Here is a 13,554-nt window from a genome sequence, read left to right as displayed (position 1 = left end):
TCGAGCTGCGCGAGGGTCACCGAGAGAATGAAGACCTGGTGGAGAGGGTTCAATCAGAGGATGGGGACACGGTACAAGAAGTCCGAGGAGGTCCACCCGGAGTGGAGAGTGAGGAGGTGGGGCAAAGGGGGAGAGTGTCAGCCAGAAGACAGGGAGCCAGTGGGGCGGGAGCCCCAAGGAGTGGGGGCCGTAGGAGCATCACCCAGAGTGGGGAAGGGGTCAGAGGTTGAGGCAGAGGATGGGGTAGGGGGCCTGAGGAAGGAGAGTGACGGTGGGAAGATGGGGCACAGGACATCTGACAGATGAAGAAAGGCAGAAAAGCACCCACTCCTGAAAGAACTGCTCTCCTTTATTGAGCCCTTCCACGAGCAAACAGCTTCTTTGCACTCAACCCACTGTGAGCCCACACAATGACTGACCCCATTTTACAGAAGGGAAAACTGGGAGGGGCAGCCAGTGGGCTTGAGGTGCTAGACAGGACAGAAGCCACACTATGCCTTGGTTGGAGTCAGGTCTGACAGTTTCCAAAGTCCATGCTTCTGACCACTGAGCCATCCTGCCCATCACTGGGTGTCCTGAGATATGGGTGGGGCCAGCTGTTGATGCAGGGTCCTTCAGCATTCGACACCATAGCGGTCGAAGTGGCGGAGCAGCAGGCCCAGCTCAAGGTGCACGGTGCCGCCAGCGGCGGTGTGCAGGCGATAGCGGTCAGCCCCGCTATAGATGGCATCCCCATGCAGCAGCTGAGGCCCGCCACCCACGAAGGCCCTCGCCAGCTGCTCCCGCCAACTGCCCAGGGGTCGCCATGTGGGGCAGTCCAGCTGGTGGGTGCCTGGACTGCTGGGCACATGGCAAAAACCATAGCCTTCAAGCTGGCAGCGGCCAAAACTGTCTTGGGACCACACCTGGAGATGGAGCCGGGGCCAGCCTGTAGGATAGGAAAGAGGGAGGAAAGGAGGGATGGGTGCAGCCCAGTCTCCTGCTCCTGGAGACCCCAGGCCCAGGCATTCCCCTCCAGGTTTCTGCCCCAGCCTCCTCTCTGGACTCCCACCCACACATAGTGGCCAAAGGGATTTTTCTGAATCCATGTTCATCCCTTGCTCAAAACCCTTCCATGATTTCCTACTGCACTCAGTATGAAGTTCCACCTCAACAATTAAGGCCCTTTAGGTCTGGCCTCTGTTAACTTCCCTCTACACGGCCTCCTCTTCCGTGGCCCCATCTCAAAGGAGCCCAGTCCCCAGGTAAATGCTTTGGGCCTTGCCCTGGATGCCTCCCTCCTTCCCTCCCCATGGGCAAACCCTGTCCTCTTCTCTGGCCTCGGGGCCTTCTTTCTTGCTTCCTCCAACCCATCCTTCATCTGGCAGCTGGAAGCATCCTTCGCCCCCTTCTATAGGTCTCCCAATTTCCTCACTCTGAACACAGTTCAGCTCCTCAGCCTGGTAGGCAAAGCCCTTGGAGATCAGCCCCATTTCACCCTCCTTTCTGAGTCCCTCTGTGCTCCACCCTGTTTAAGAAGCTGGGGACACAGCAGCAAACAGAGCAGACAAAAATTCCTGCCCTTGTGCAGCTGACATCTTAGACAACGAACACAGTAAATAAGCAAATTATAGGGTATGTTAGATGGTGATAACTGCTCTGGAGAATAATAAGCTGGGTAGGATGGGGGTAGGGATGGAGTTTTAGAAAAACGGTGATCAAAAAAAGGTTCACTGAGGTGACATTTGAGTGAATGAGTAAAGGAGGGACAGGAGTATGGCCGCATGGCTGTCTAGGGAAGAGCACTCCCAGCAGAGGAAAGAGCTAGTGCAAAGGCCCTGAGGTGGAGTTGCCTGGTGGGGCCAACGTGGCTGGAGCAGAGTGAGAGGAGATGGGGAGGGGGTGGTGGTGACAGAACCAGATCGAGCAGGGCCTCGTGACCCACTGTAAGGCTTTACTTTTTACCCTGAGTGAGATGAGGACCACAGAGGGTCCTGAGCAGAGGAGGAATGTGACCTGACTTAGGTGCTCACAAGGGCACAGACTATGGGGGTGGGGTGGGAACACCAGTAAAGACGCTACTGTAATAGGCTGGTGAGAGGTGAGGATGGACAGATCAGGGTGCTGGGGAGAGAGGGGTGGAAGTGGTAGGATTTAGGAAGCATTTCAAAGGTGAAGCTAATAGGACTTCCTGATGGACAGAACTGGAGGGGAGGGCGCTGAGAAAAGAGGAGGCAAGGATGATGCCCATATTGGGAGACTTGGGGTCCTTAAGAGCTGAAAGGTCTGTTGACTGCCTCACCTTCCAATCCATTACCCACAAGGCAGCCAGAAGGATCTTTTATTTATTTATTTGATTTGGTTTGATTTGATTTGGGGGGGGTAGGTAGTTAGGTTTACTTATTTATTTATTTTTAGAGGAGGTACTGGGCATTGAGCCCAGGACCTTGTGTATACTAAGCATGCGCTCTTCCACTTGAGCTGTACCCTCCCCCCATAGAAGGATCTTTTAAAGGCAAAATCTGACTTTTCAGTCACCTGTGCTGGCTCCCCAGTGCCTTCAGGAGATGGCCTCATCTCTGCAGCCTAGCATTCAAGGCCCTGCATGGCCTAACACCATCCCCTGCCACCTGACTCCTTGCAGTCCTCCTGCTCTCCCTCGGGCCTCCAGATGCTCCTGGCTCACTTTCCCCCTTGAGCCTTCCACGTGTGGCTCTCTGCCCAGAACTCTCTTCCATCCTTCTGTTTTAATAGCTCCTGCTGGCCCTTCACAGTAAAGCTCAAACATTCCCCTCCTCCACGAAGCCCTCCCTGAACTCCCCAGGAGAGTCAGGCGCCTCCTCCGGACTCCCATAGCCCTTCAGGATCCCCCATCTTGGTCCTGCCTACTCTAGGTTCCTACTGTCTGAGGGCAGCTCTGTCTCCCCCAAAGGATGATGAACCATGTGGGGACAGGGCTGGGTGGGACAGGGGCTGTCTCAATCAGACATCTCCCTGGCATCACCTGACACAAGACAGACACTCAGTAAATATTATTTACATTGTAGAAATATATGGCATATTTACCTAGGCTATTTCCTGGAATCCATTCCTCTCTAATGACCCAAATTTTCCGCTAGAGGAGGTTTTCTGATACCTGGCCTCCCCCACATATTCATTTCCCCTCTGAGCATCTGAAGAGCGCTGCCAGCAGAACAGCCACCTGCCCTCACCTCTCTCTCTCTCACACACACATATACACATAAACCCCTCCCAGCTTCCTCCCAAATGAAGACTGTTGTTTGTCTCTGTGAAAGCCACCACCTCTCCCCCTGGCCCTCCCCTTGACCTTGCTCCCTCCACCCCTGGCCTCTGCCCTATTTGGAACACACTCTAGAGTCAGCCTGGGGATGCCTCAGCTCAGCCTCTCCAGGGCCAAGCCTGCCCAGGAAAGGGACCCAAAGGGCATGGGGAACAGGGACAGCACTGGGTGTTCTCAGTCCTGGAAGCATCGGTGCCACTAACCTACCTCCCCTTAGTCTAGCCTGGGGCCCAGGCAGGGAACCTACCTTGAAGGCCTTTGGTGGCAAAGTGCAGGTCGATGGGGTGGGACCAGTAGGCCATGTCCCCTATCTGGGGGGTGTCCACCTGCGTTTGGCCCTCCCGCACACCTGACAGGAGCTTCCATGCTGCCCCTGCAGTGAGAGTCAGGACACAGATGAGGCAGGGCAGGGTGGGAGGCAGTCATCGGAAGGGGATCCCACTGTGGCTGGAGCACCCCATTTCTCCCTGGCATGGCGAGGGGCAAGGGTTGCAAAGTGTGAACTCTGGAGCCAAACGTCTGGGTTCAAATCCTAGCGCTATTCCTCCTGCCTGTGCAACCTTGAGCGAGTTAGCTTTCTCTGCCTCGGTCTGCCCATCTGTAAGGTGGGTGTCACAATAATGCATTCCTCACAGTGTTATGAGAAGATTAAATGAGTTAATAGACACGATGCACTCAGAACAGGGACTAGGTCATAGTGAGTTCTGGACATGTGTTGGGTATCATTTTATTACCATTCTCAGCCCACACTTAGAGGCCTAGTCCAATGATTAAGATGGGCCCAAGGGTGTCCTTCACGAGAAACACAGATCACATCGAGAAAGGTGCGTCATAGCAGCAATCCTGAGGGTGAGAGTAAGAGCAAAAAATGCACTCAGTGCTTACTAAATGCCAGACGCTGTGCTAAGCGCTTTAGTAATGAATTCATTTAATCCACCCTCTGGGACTCTTAATCCCCACCCTACCCCTGCTGACAGATTCTCCTCCGGAGCCCACAAGGCCCTGCAAGGCCTGGCCTGTGCCCCTCTTCCTGAACTCATTTCCCATCACTCTCCCCATTCCTCACCGCCCGCTAGGCTCGCCGGTCCTATTTTTGTTCCCCTCCTCAGGGCCTTTGCACTGGCTGTTCCCACTGCGTAGAAAACTCTGCTCCTAGATGTCCCCCTGCCTGGCTTTTTTTTTTTTTTTTTTTGTATTTCATCCTTCAAGGATCAGCTCAGGTGCCACTTTCACAGAGGGGTTCTCCCTCACCCTCCTATCCAAACACCAGTCCCTCTCCCATCATTTCATCTCATTTCTTCCTAGTACCTACCGCTGTCTGTAATCATTGCACTCATGTCTTTATCTGCTTATTTATTTTCTGTCTCCCCTACTGTGAACCCCAGAAGAGCAAGGATCTTGTAAACTACTGGATCCCTGGGGCCTCAAACCCAGATCATGGTACACAGAAAGTGCTCAATAAATGTTCTTCAGACAAATATGTGATCCTAGGAGGTGGGGGCTAATATAATTTTACTGGTAAAGATACAACCTCTGAGAAGGAAAGGCATTTGGCCATTCATTCCACAAATGTTTACTGAACACCTACTCTGTGCCCCACCATGTTCTCCACCCTGGGGCTACAGCAGGACCGCAGCAGACCAAGGTCCCATGGTGGAGCTGATTCAGATGGAGATCTGAGTGATGGCGGAGACCAAAGGACAAATAGTCCCACTTTATAGATGAGGAAACTGAGGCTCCAAGAGGGAAGAGCACTTGCCCAGGGTCACAGAGCTGGTGAATGGTAGGGTACTGGAAATTGAGTTTCTGAGTCCAGAGCCTGCTTCTTATCTGCTCAGCTGGAGGATCTCAGTTTCCCAGGGAATCTCAACCACCACCCTCCCTACCAGTGAAATCACAAAGGACGCAAGGCCTGAAAAGATGATGATGGCAAAAGCCACATGCATTTCATGGGCATTTATCTGTGCATAAATACTGAGGGCTTTACAAACAAGACTCTATCCAATTTTTCCTTTCTTTTTTTTGAGGGGGGGATCCAATTTTTATACAAGCCAGGCAAATACTTACTGGGCACTTAGAAGTCTAGGCCTTTTTCTAACTGCTGTTGATATTTATTTAGTCCTCACAACAATTCCGTGAGGTAAATAGTGTTATTTTTCCCATTGTACAGACAGGGAAATCAAGGCAAAGACAAGTGTCCAAGGTCACATAACTAACATGCAAGAGCGGGTGTTGAACCCAGGCAGTCTGTGCTCTTAACCTCAGCACTCTGCCTCCTCTTAGTTGCTATTTTTAAAAAAAGTTTTTTAAATTGAAGTACAGTCAGTTACAATGTATCAATTTCTGGTGTACAGCACAATGTCCCAATCATACGCATGCATGCATATATGCATATACATACATATATTCACTTTCATATTCTTTTTCATTAAAGGTTATTACAAGAATTTGAACATAGTTCCCTGTGCTATGCAGGAGAAACATTTTTAGCTGCTATTTCCTTCATTTTCAGACAAGGAAACTGAGGCTCAGAGAGATCAAGTTCCAAGGCTCCCAATTAACAGGCAAGGGAGTTCATATTTGAGCCTGGACCTGATGGCCTGTGGCCTTAACCATCACACCATCCCACCACACTGTACTGCCTCTGATGGGGAGACATGAAAATTGGGGCCTGCAAGGTCCCTATTGGGCCTGTGTGGATGGATTTGGATGACTGCCAGAATAGGGTTCCTACATTCTCACAGAGAAATATGAATACAGGAGTGTAGCCTTGCTTCTTAATTCTGAGATGGAAACTTCCATTTTACATTAAGAACTCAATAAATGGAGGCTGTTAAGCAAATAATAAGGATGGGGGAGGCACCCAGGGCACCCCTAATACAGTGAATGCAGTCAAAGAGCTGTCAACTGTTTTGAGGATTGGGAGTATGTGCTGGGGCCGGGTGTGTGTGTCTAGCCTATAGTCCCATATCCTTAGGGAATGTGTGTTGAGAGAGTGGGAGCCAGAGTCCCCGGAGATGGGATGGGAAGGGATAAGAAGGGAGCCTGAGATTAGCATGAACAGAGCGTCGTCACGTTTAGGAGCCCTGAGAGCCGATGGAAGCTGAAGATCCGGGACAGAGTCAAGGAGTCAAAAAAAGAGGGTGTGGCTTCTTTTGTGGGTCTAGACTGGGGGGATCTTGGTGGGGAAATGCACCATGCCCGGGAATACCTGTGTGGACGCCCCACTTGCAGAAAAGGCTACTTTCCGAGAAACCGGTGGCCCCCATGATCTGCCCGATTACGTGCACCTCAGCCATGGCCCTGAGAGGAGAAAAATATTATCATTGCCTTGTGAGAAAAGTGTACAATTATCTCCACCTAACAGATGGGAAAACTGAGGCCCACCAAGTAAGAAGCAGTACTTGGGATTCCAAGCTAGTTTTCTCAAACCACGAGGCTGCGGTCTTAATCATGATACTAACTGCCTCTCCAAGACAGCCCCGGAAAAATGAGAGGCGAGAAACGGACCAGCTGAGGAGCTGGCGTCTAACTCAGCCGGCCTCCAAAATAACCTCTTCCTCCCGATCATTGCAGCGGAAAGTCCCGCCCCAGGGCCCATAGCCCCGCCCACAAGCACAAAGCCCCGCCTCCTCAGTCGGATCCCTCCCTTCAGATTCATGAGGCGCATGCGTTCTAAGTGCAGGGCACTTTAGCCCCGCCTCTGAGCTAACGCATGCGTTATTCCTACCTCAGAGCACCTAACGGTTACCAGAGGTGAAAGCGCCGGCGACGATTGGAGTTCATGGGCTTGAATGTTTGTCTCTCCGCGGACACTGACCCTCAGGCCTGGCTCGCGCCTCTCCCAAGACCTTCCTGGCAGCGAGAGATCTGAGGGGCTGATCCCTCCGAGGCCGCGCCCGGCTCCCGCCTCCCTGGTTGTTGCTAGGGCGACAGTAGCCTCCGCCCCTGGCCTTGCCCCCGCCCTGCGGGTTGCTAATTGGCCCTAGCGGTCTATGGGGGCGGGGCTGAGATGTGATGGACTTTTTCTCTCCTGGTTTCTCCATTTTGTGACAGGCGTCTGTCCAGCCGCGACCCACGGTTCCGCCATTCGGGGCGTGGCCCTGCTGTTGCCATCTTGAGTGTGGCTGAGGAAGTTTGATCATCAACTGCTTCTCCCAGACACTTTTTTTTTTTTTAACAAAGTAAGCAAGTACATCGATGCCCCGTGCGCCCTAAAACTCTCTTCACAACCAGAACCACAAATCAGAGACTTGAGCCAAAGCCAAGGGGGAATCTCCGTCAGATGGCTGTGTGCATCCTCCGCCTCATAACTAGAAAAAAACCCCAAAACTCATTCAGAGAAGTTGGGGAGGGGGTTCCTTTTTAGAGTTCCCCCAAGCTTCTCAAGGACTGATAAATCCAACTTCCTTCTCAGCAATACTGTCCAGTTCTTCACTGTTAGTGGCGATTCTGAGCAAGGAGTCGGGTATGGGGGAAGGGGTATGAGAAATGAGGAACTGAGGCCCCTTTATCTGCAGAAAATCCTGTTCTTAAAGGCTGAACTCTGTCAGTAACTTGTGACCTTGCATGACTAGGTCTCAATTATCGCATCCATGCAATGGGCACAAGGAGAGTAACTGAGTCAGAAGCACTCATTCTGATTTCCAGAGCAGTGACTTTCCCACCCTTTAAGTCCAACTGAACCTTAGTTCGTGTCTTATTCCTCCAGCCCAAACCAAAAGAGTCCAAAAGGAACTTTTCCCCCTATCTTTTAGCAAAACGGGGACTGCAAAAGTTAGAGTCACCAGCTGAAAGTTATAGCTAGGGGGCAACATTTCAATGGGATGATATTTACATAAATAAAATAATTCAATAGGTTAATATTTCACTAATAGGTGTATTTGAAAGTCACCATTTATGGAGTGATTTCTCTGTGCTAGCCCCGTAAACTGATTGTTTTGTATGCATGATCTCCTTTAATCCTCACAGCTATCCCACAGGGTAGGAAATTATCAGCTTTATTTAAGATGAAGAAATTAGGGCAAAATCATTTGCCTTAAACCAAAATGATTATAGTTCTGTCTCTGTCCTCAAACTCTATGTTCCTAACCTTCTGCTTTCCTGCCTCTCTTGGATACACATCTCCCAGTATCAAATATGGAGGTTATGCACGTCCTCCTCGACTCCATCACGTCCCATATACAACCAGTCATCAAAGTTCCATACAAGTCTACTTCTTAAATATTTTTTCTTCAGTTGGTTTCTTCCCCACTGGTTGATATTACTGATTAAGAAAAATGCTTCCCAGGGGGCAGAGTATAGCTCAGTGGTAGAGCACATGCTTAGCAAGCGTGAGGTCCTGGGTCCAGTCCCCAGTACCTCCATTAAAAATAAATAAATAAAGCTAATTACCCCCTTCCCCCAAAAAATGCCTCCCAGTTCAACTACCTGGGTTTAAGTCTTAGCTCTGCCCCTTCTGTGTGACCTTCAGCCTCTCTGGGCCTCAGTTTCCTCATCTGTAATGTGAGTGATGGTATCTACCTTGTTAGATTACTGTCAGGATTTAATGAATGTATGAAGCTATTTTAAAATATGTCCACAGACTCTTTAACACTCCTTCTTTCACTTGGTAGAGCCTAATTTCTCTCCTCTTGAGTATAGGCTGCACTTTGTAACTTGCTTCTAACCGGTGGAATATGGTAGAAGTGGTTGGTGTGTGACTTCTGAGACTAGGCCATAAAAGGCATTGAGGCTTCCTCCTCTCCCTCTCTCTCTTTTTTTTTTCACTTGGAGGGGGAACATAATTAGGTTTATTTATTTGTTTGTTTGTTTGTTTATTAATGGAGGTACTGGGGACTAAACCCAGGACCTCGTGCATGCTAAGCACGTGCTCTACCACTGAGCTATACATACCTACCCCCTCAATGTCTCTCTTGAATGGCTCAGCTTGAGAGAGACCAGCCACCAGATTGTGACAGCAGTGAAGCAGCCAGTGGAGAGACCCCAGTGGGGAAGAACTGAGGCCCCGTGCCAACAACCAGCACCATGTGAGTGACCCATCTTGGAAGGAGACCTTTCAGCCACATCAAATCTTCAGGTGACTGTTGCACCTGGCCAACATGCTGACTGTAACTTCATGACACCCTAAGCCAGAACCAGCCAGCTAAGTCATCAACAGATTGCTGACCAACAAAAACTATGTCTGATGATAAATGTTTATTGTTTTAAGCCAGTAAGTTTGGGGAGATAATTTGTTACACAGCAGTAATAACTAATACAAATGCCTAATGCATTTAGGGTAGTGCCTGGCACAAAGGAAGCATTATGAATGTTTGCTATTATTGATGGTTTTTATTGTTGACGTTGTTGTTGTAACTGAAATGACATACACACGTGTTTTACAATAAGCATGCTGAGTACTTATTGATGGGCTTTTTACTTTTAAGGTTTTCAAAATTGTGATAAAATACACATAACATAAAATTTACCATTTTAACTGTCTTTAGGTGTACAATTCAGTGGCATTAAGTACATGCACACAGTTGTGCAACCAGTCTCTAGAACTATTCTCATCTTGCAGAACTGAAACTCTGTACCTATTAAACAAAAACTCCCCATCCCTCCCTTCCTCCAGCCCTCTGGTAACCACCTATCTACCTTCTGTTGCTATGAATTTGACAACTCTAGGCGCCCATATGAGTAGAATCATTCATTGTTTGTCCTTTTATGACTGGTCTATTTCACTTATCATAATGTCCTTTAGGGTCATCCATGCTGTAGTGCATGTCAGAATTTCCTTCCTTTTTTTAAAAAAATTATATAGCAGTCTTTTATTTATTTATAATTATACTCTTTATTTATAATTATATACTTAAATTTGAAGTATAATTGACCTACAACACCATGTTAGTTCCAGGTATACAACATAATGATTCAGTATTTCTATATATTACAAAATGATCAGCACGGAATTTTCTTCCTTTTTAAGGCTGAATAATATTCAGCCCATTTTCTTTATCCATTCATCTGTTAATGTACAGTTGGGTTACTTCCTCCTTTTCCTGGCTATTGTTAATAATGCTCTTGTGAACATGTGTGTACAAATATCTCTTCAAAACCCTGCTTTCAGTTCTTTAGGGTATATACCCAGAAGTAGAATTGCTGGGTTATATGGTAATTCTATTTTTAAGTTTTTGAGGAAGTGCCATACTGATTAATAGTGACTATTCACATTGTTTTATATCTTGCATTTTTCACCCAGTGATACATCTTGGAAATTTATCCACATCAGTATGTAAAGATCTAACTCACTCTTTTTCAAAAATAAATGTTTTGAAGTATAATATATGTACAGTAAAGTGCACAAATCATAAATGAGCAGCTGGATTAAATTTCATGAACTGAATGAACCTGGTAACCAGAACTCAGCCCATGTAAAGAACATGACCAGCCCCCTAGGATGCCCATCATGCCTTTTCCAAGATGCCCCCAAGGGAAACCACTAACTGGATTTCTAACAATATGGATTAATTTTGCCTGTTTTTTACTTTGTGGAAATGAAGTCGCACAGTATGCATTGTTTTGTGTCTGCTGTCTTTGGCTGTGTTTTGCTTGTGAAATTCATTCACGCTATTGCATATGGCTGTAGATCTTTCATTCTCATTGCTGTATAGTTTCCTCTGTGTGAAGATGCCACACTTTATTTATCCATCTGTTGACATATGTTTGGTGGACATATGTTCAGATCTGAGTGGAGTGAAATTGCTGGGTCATAGGATATGTTCAGCTACAGTAGTAACTGCCCAACAAGTTTTCCTAGTGGTTGGACCAATTTGGATGCCCACCAGCAGTGTATGAGAGCCCCCCCAACCCCATCCTCACCAACATTTCCTGGTGGTGTGTTCCTTCATTTAGCTGTTCTGGTGGGTGTGTACTGGTATCGCATTGTGATTTTAATTTGCATTTCCCTGATGACTAGTTGAGTAACTTTTTAAATGTTCATTGCTCCCTTGGATTTCCTCTTTTTGTGAAATTTTTGTTCAATTCTTTTGCTTGATTTTATGTGTGTGTATATATATACAGATATATACATATATATTATACCCATAACTCATTATTTCTAACAATAAAATTCTCCTAAGAACAAGAGGATTCTCCTATATAACCAAAATACCAATTTAACATTTCCCCAAGTATCAATTTAACATTGATGCAAAACTATCATCTAATTTATAGTGTATATTCAAATTTCGCCCACTGTCCCAATAACATACCTTATCACCATCTGCTCTCCCTCCGGGATCACACTTTGTGTTTTGTTGTCATGTTTCCTTAGTCACCTTTGATCTAGAACAGGCTTCCAGCTTTTAAATCTTTGTTATTGTTTTGGTTTTCATGACACTGACATTCTTGAAGAGTATAGACCAGCTACTTTATACTGTGTCCCTCAATTTGGCTTTGTCCCATGTTTTCTCATGATTAGATTCAGATGATGCATTTTTGGCAGAAAAATCACAGAAATGATGTTGTGTCCTAAGTGTATATCAGGAGGGACACAATGTTGATTTGTCCTAATACTGATGTTAATTTCTATCTCCTGGTTACAGTGATATTGTCCGTTATTACTATTTTTTTCCCTTTGTAATAAATATATGATCTGTGGGAGCATACTTTGAGACTTAATAAATATTCTGTTCCTCATCAAACTTTCAGTCAGTGTTTAGGCTTCTGTTGATGATCCTGGCTGGAATCTCATGTTTAATATTCCACGACCATCACAAACTCCAAGAGGCCAGGGTCTCTTGTGGTATCCTGGGGAGACTGACTATACAAGGCTGATGGCAGCCAGAGAGATCTACTGGACATGAATAAATCTCTAGGGTGGACAAGGGAGTCGGAGGGACCTATATTGCTCAGAGGTTTGGTAAAAAAAACAGGCTGGTGGGAATTCATGCCCCCACCCCACAAATATGTATTGAAGCCCTGCTTTGTGCCAGGCACTGTTCTAGGCCCTGAGGCACAGCAGTGAACAAAAGAGATCAAATCCCAGCCTGGCTGGAACTGACACTGATGTGGGAGGATTCAAACTACAAACAACAGAAATATATGTTTCATAGTGATAAGCAATAAGAGCGAGGTTAAGGAGACAGAGAGTAACAGGGTCTCTCTCCCCATAAAACAGGTCTCTCATCTTCCCTCCGTGGATCTCCCCGCCTGTTGTCTGCCAGAAACTCTGGCTGAGCCAAGTGCACTTCCAGACACCATCTGCTCTCCCCGGGAGTGGGGCCTGTGCCAGCTCCAGCGTCTGGACTCTTGGCACGGAGCCCCAGAGCCCTGGAGCAAGGGAACTCTGGCCGGCCCCACATCAGGAAGGGAATCCTCCAGTTTGACTGTCTGGGACTGGTGAGATGGAGGGCTTCCGAGAAAGGGAAGCCAATGCAAGATGGGTGGGCTCCCTGAAAGAGGTGGAGGCCGGCAGGGTGAGAAATCCTCTAATCAGACTGATGAAGATGGAAATAAATAATTATATTCCTAAATACCAGACATGTTCGGAGTGCCTAGTTTGGGGCAGATGTTGGACATTTGTTATGGCACCTAATCTAAGTGTTTTATATATATTATCACATGTAAGAGGCAGGGAGTATTTACTACATTTTACAGATGAAGAAATTGGGGGCTCAGAAAGGTGATGCCATTATCCAGAGGTCATATAGCAGGTGCCTTGAAGAGCCTGGAAAGGAAAGGTCTGTGTGGGTCCAAACACTGCCTCATAACCACCACCTGTACCACCTGATAAGTAGCACGCCACCCCTGGCCCACTCCCACCTCCGCACCCTTTCCCTGAAAGCCCCTACCTCACCTGCTGCCTCTGCTTTCTCCCCTCTCTTTGGGCCAGCAAGAAACACAGCCCTGGGTTGCAAACTGCTGGTGGATCCTAGTACCAGTTGTTTACCTTGGCCAAGTGAGCACACATCTCTGAGCCTCAGTCTCCTTATCTGCAGAATTGGGATAGGAATAGAGCTACTGAGAGGAATCCTTGAGATGATAATGCAGGGCATCTAACCCAGGGGCCGGATGTAGTCTGCACTCAGTGACCCCGCGGCGTGCTCGTAGGCAAATCCTAACCTCTCTGCGCCTGTTTCCCCCTGGGCACAACAGGACAATCAACGATCGTTCTTAGGAATAAACGTGTACGTGTATGTGTAAAGCACTAGGAACCTTACCCACAGTTAGCTGTGGTTGCCGTTATTATTGCTGGGCAGCGGGGAGGACAGTGGGGTGGAGGCGGGGCC

General features: G+C 47.7%; 1 protein-coding gene across 2 annotated transcripts; it reads right to left on the bottom strand.

Moving 5' to 3' along the window:
• Window positions 1–328: 328 nt before the first annotated feature.
• Window positions 329–7,221, bottom strand: B9D2 (B9 domain containing 2). Of its 2 annotated transcripts, none has more exons than XM_010947296.3 (4): window positions 7,032–7,221; window positions 6,492–6,583; window positions 3,528–3,653; window positions 329–928 (listed from the first exon to the last, which is right to left on the bottom strand). In XM_010947296.3, exons 1-4 carry the CDS (start codon window positions 7,064–7,066, stop codon window positions 615–617), a joined length of 567 nt encoding a protein of 188 aa, XP_010945598.1. In that variant the 5' UTR covers window positions 7,067–7,221; the 3' UTR covers window positions 329–614. The 2 variants fall into 2 exon arrangements, with proteins under 2 accessions (XP_010945598.1, XP_010945599.1); XM_010947297.3 differs by having other exon boundaries at window positions 7,011–7,204.
• Between the last annotated feature and the right edge of the window lie 6,333 nt (window positions 7,222–13,554).

Source organism: Camelus bactrianus, chromosome 9, assembly GCF_048773025.1.
Source record: "Camelus bactrianus isolate YW-2024 breed Bactrian camel chromosome 9, ASM4877302v1, whole genome shotgun sequence".
Classification (NCBI taxonomy): Eukaryota; Metazoa; Chordata; class Mammalia; order Artiodactyla; family Camelidae; genus Camelus; species Camelus bactrianus.
Note: the sequence above shows the minus strand (reverse complement) of the source record. Positions and strands in the feature narration are given on the sequence as shown.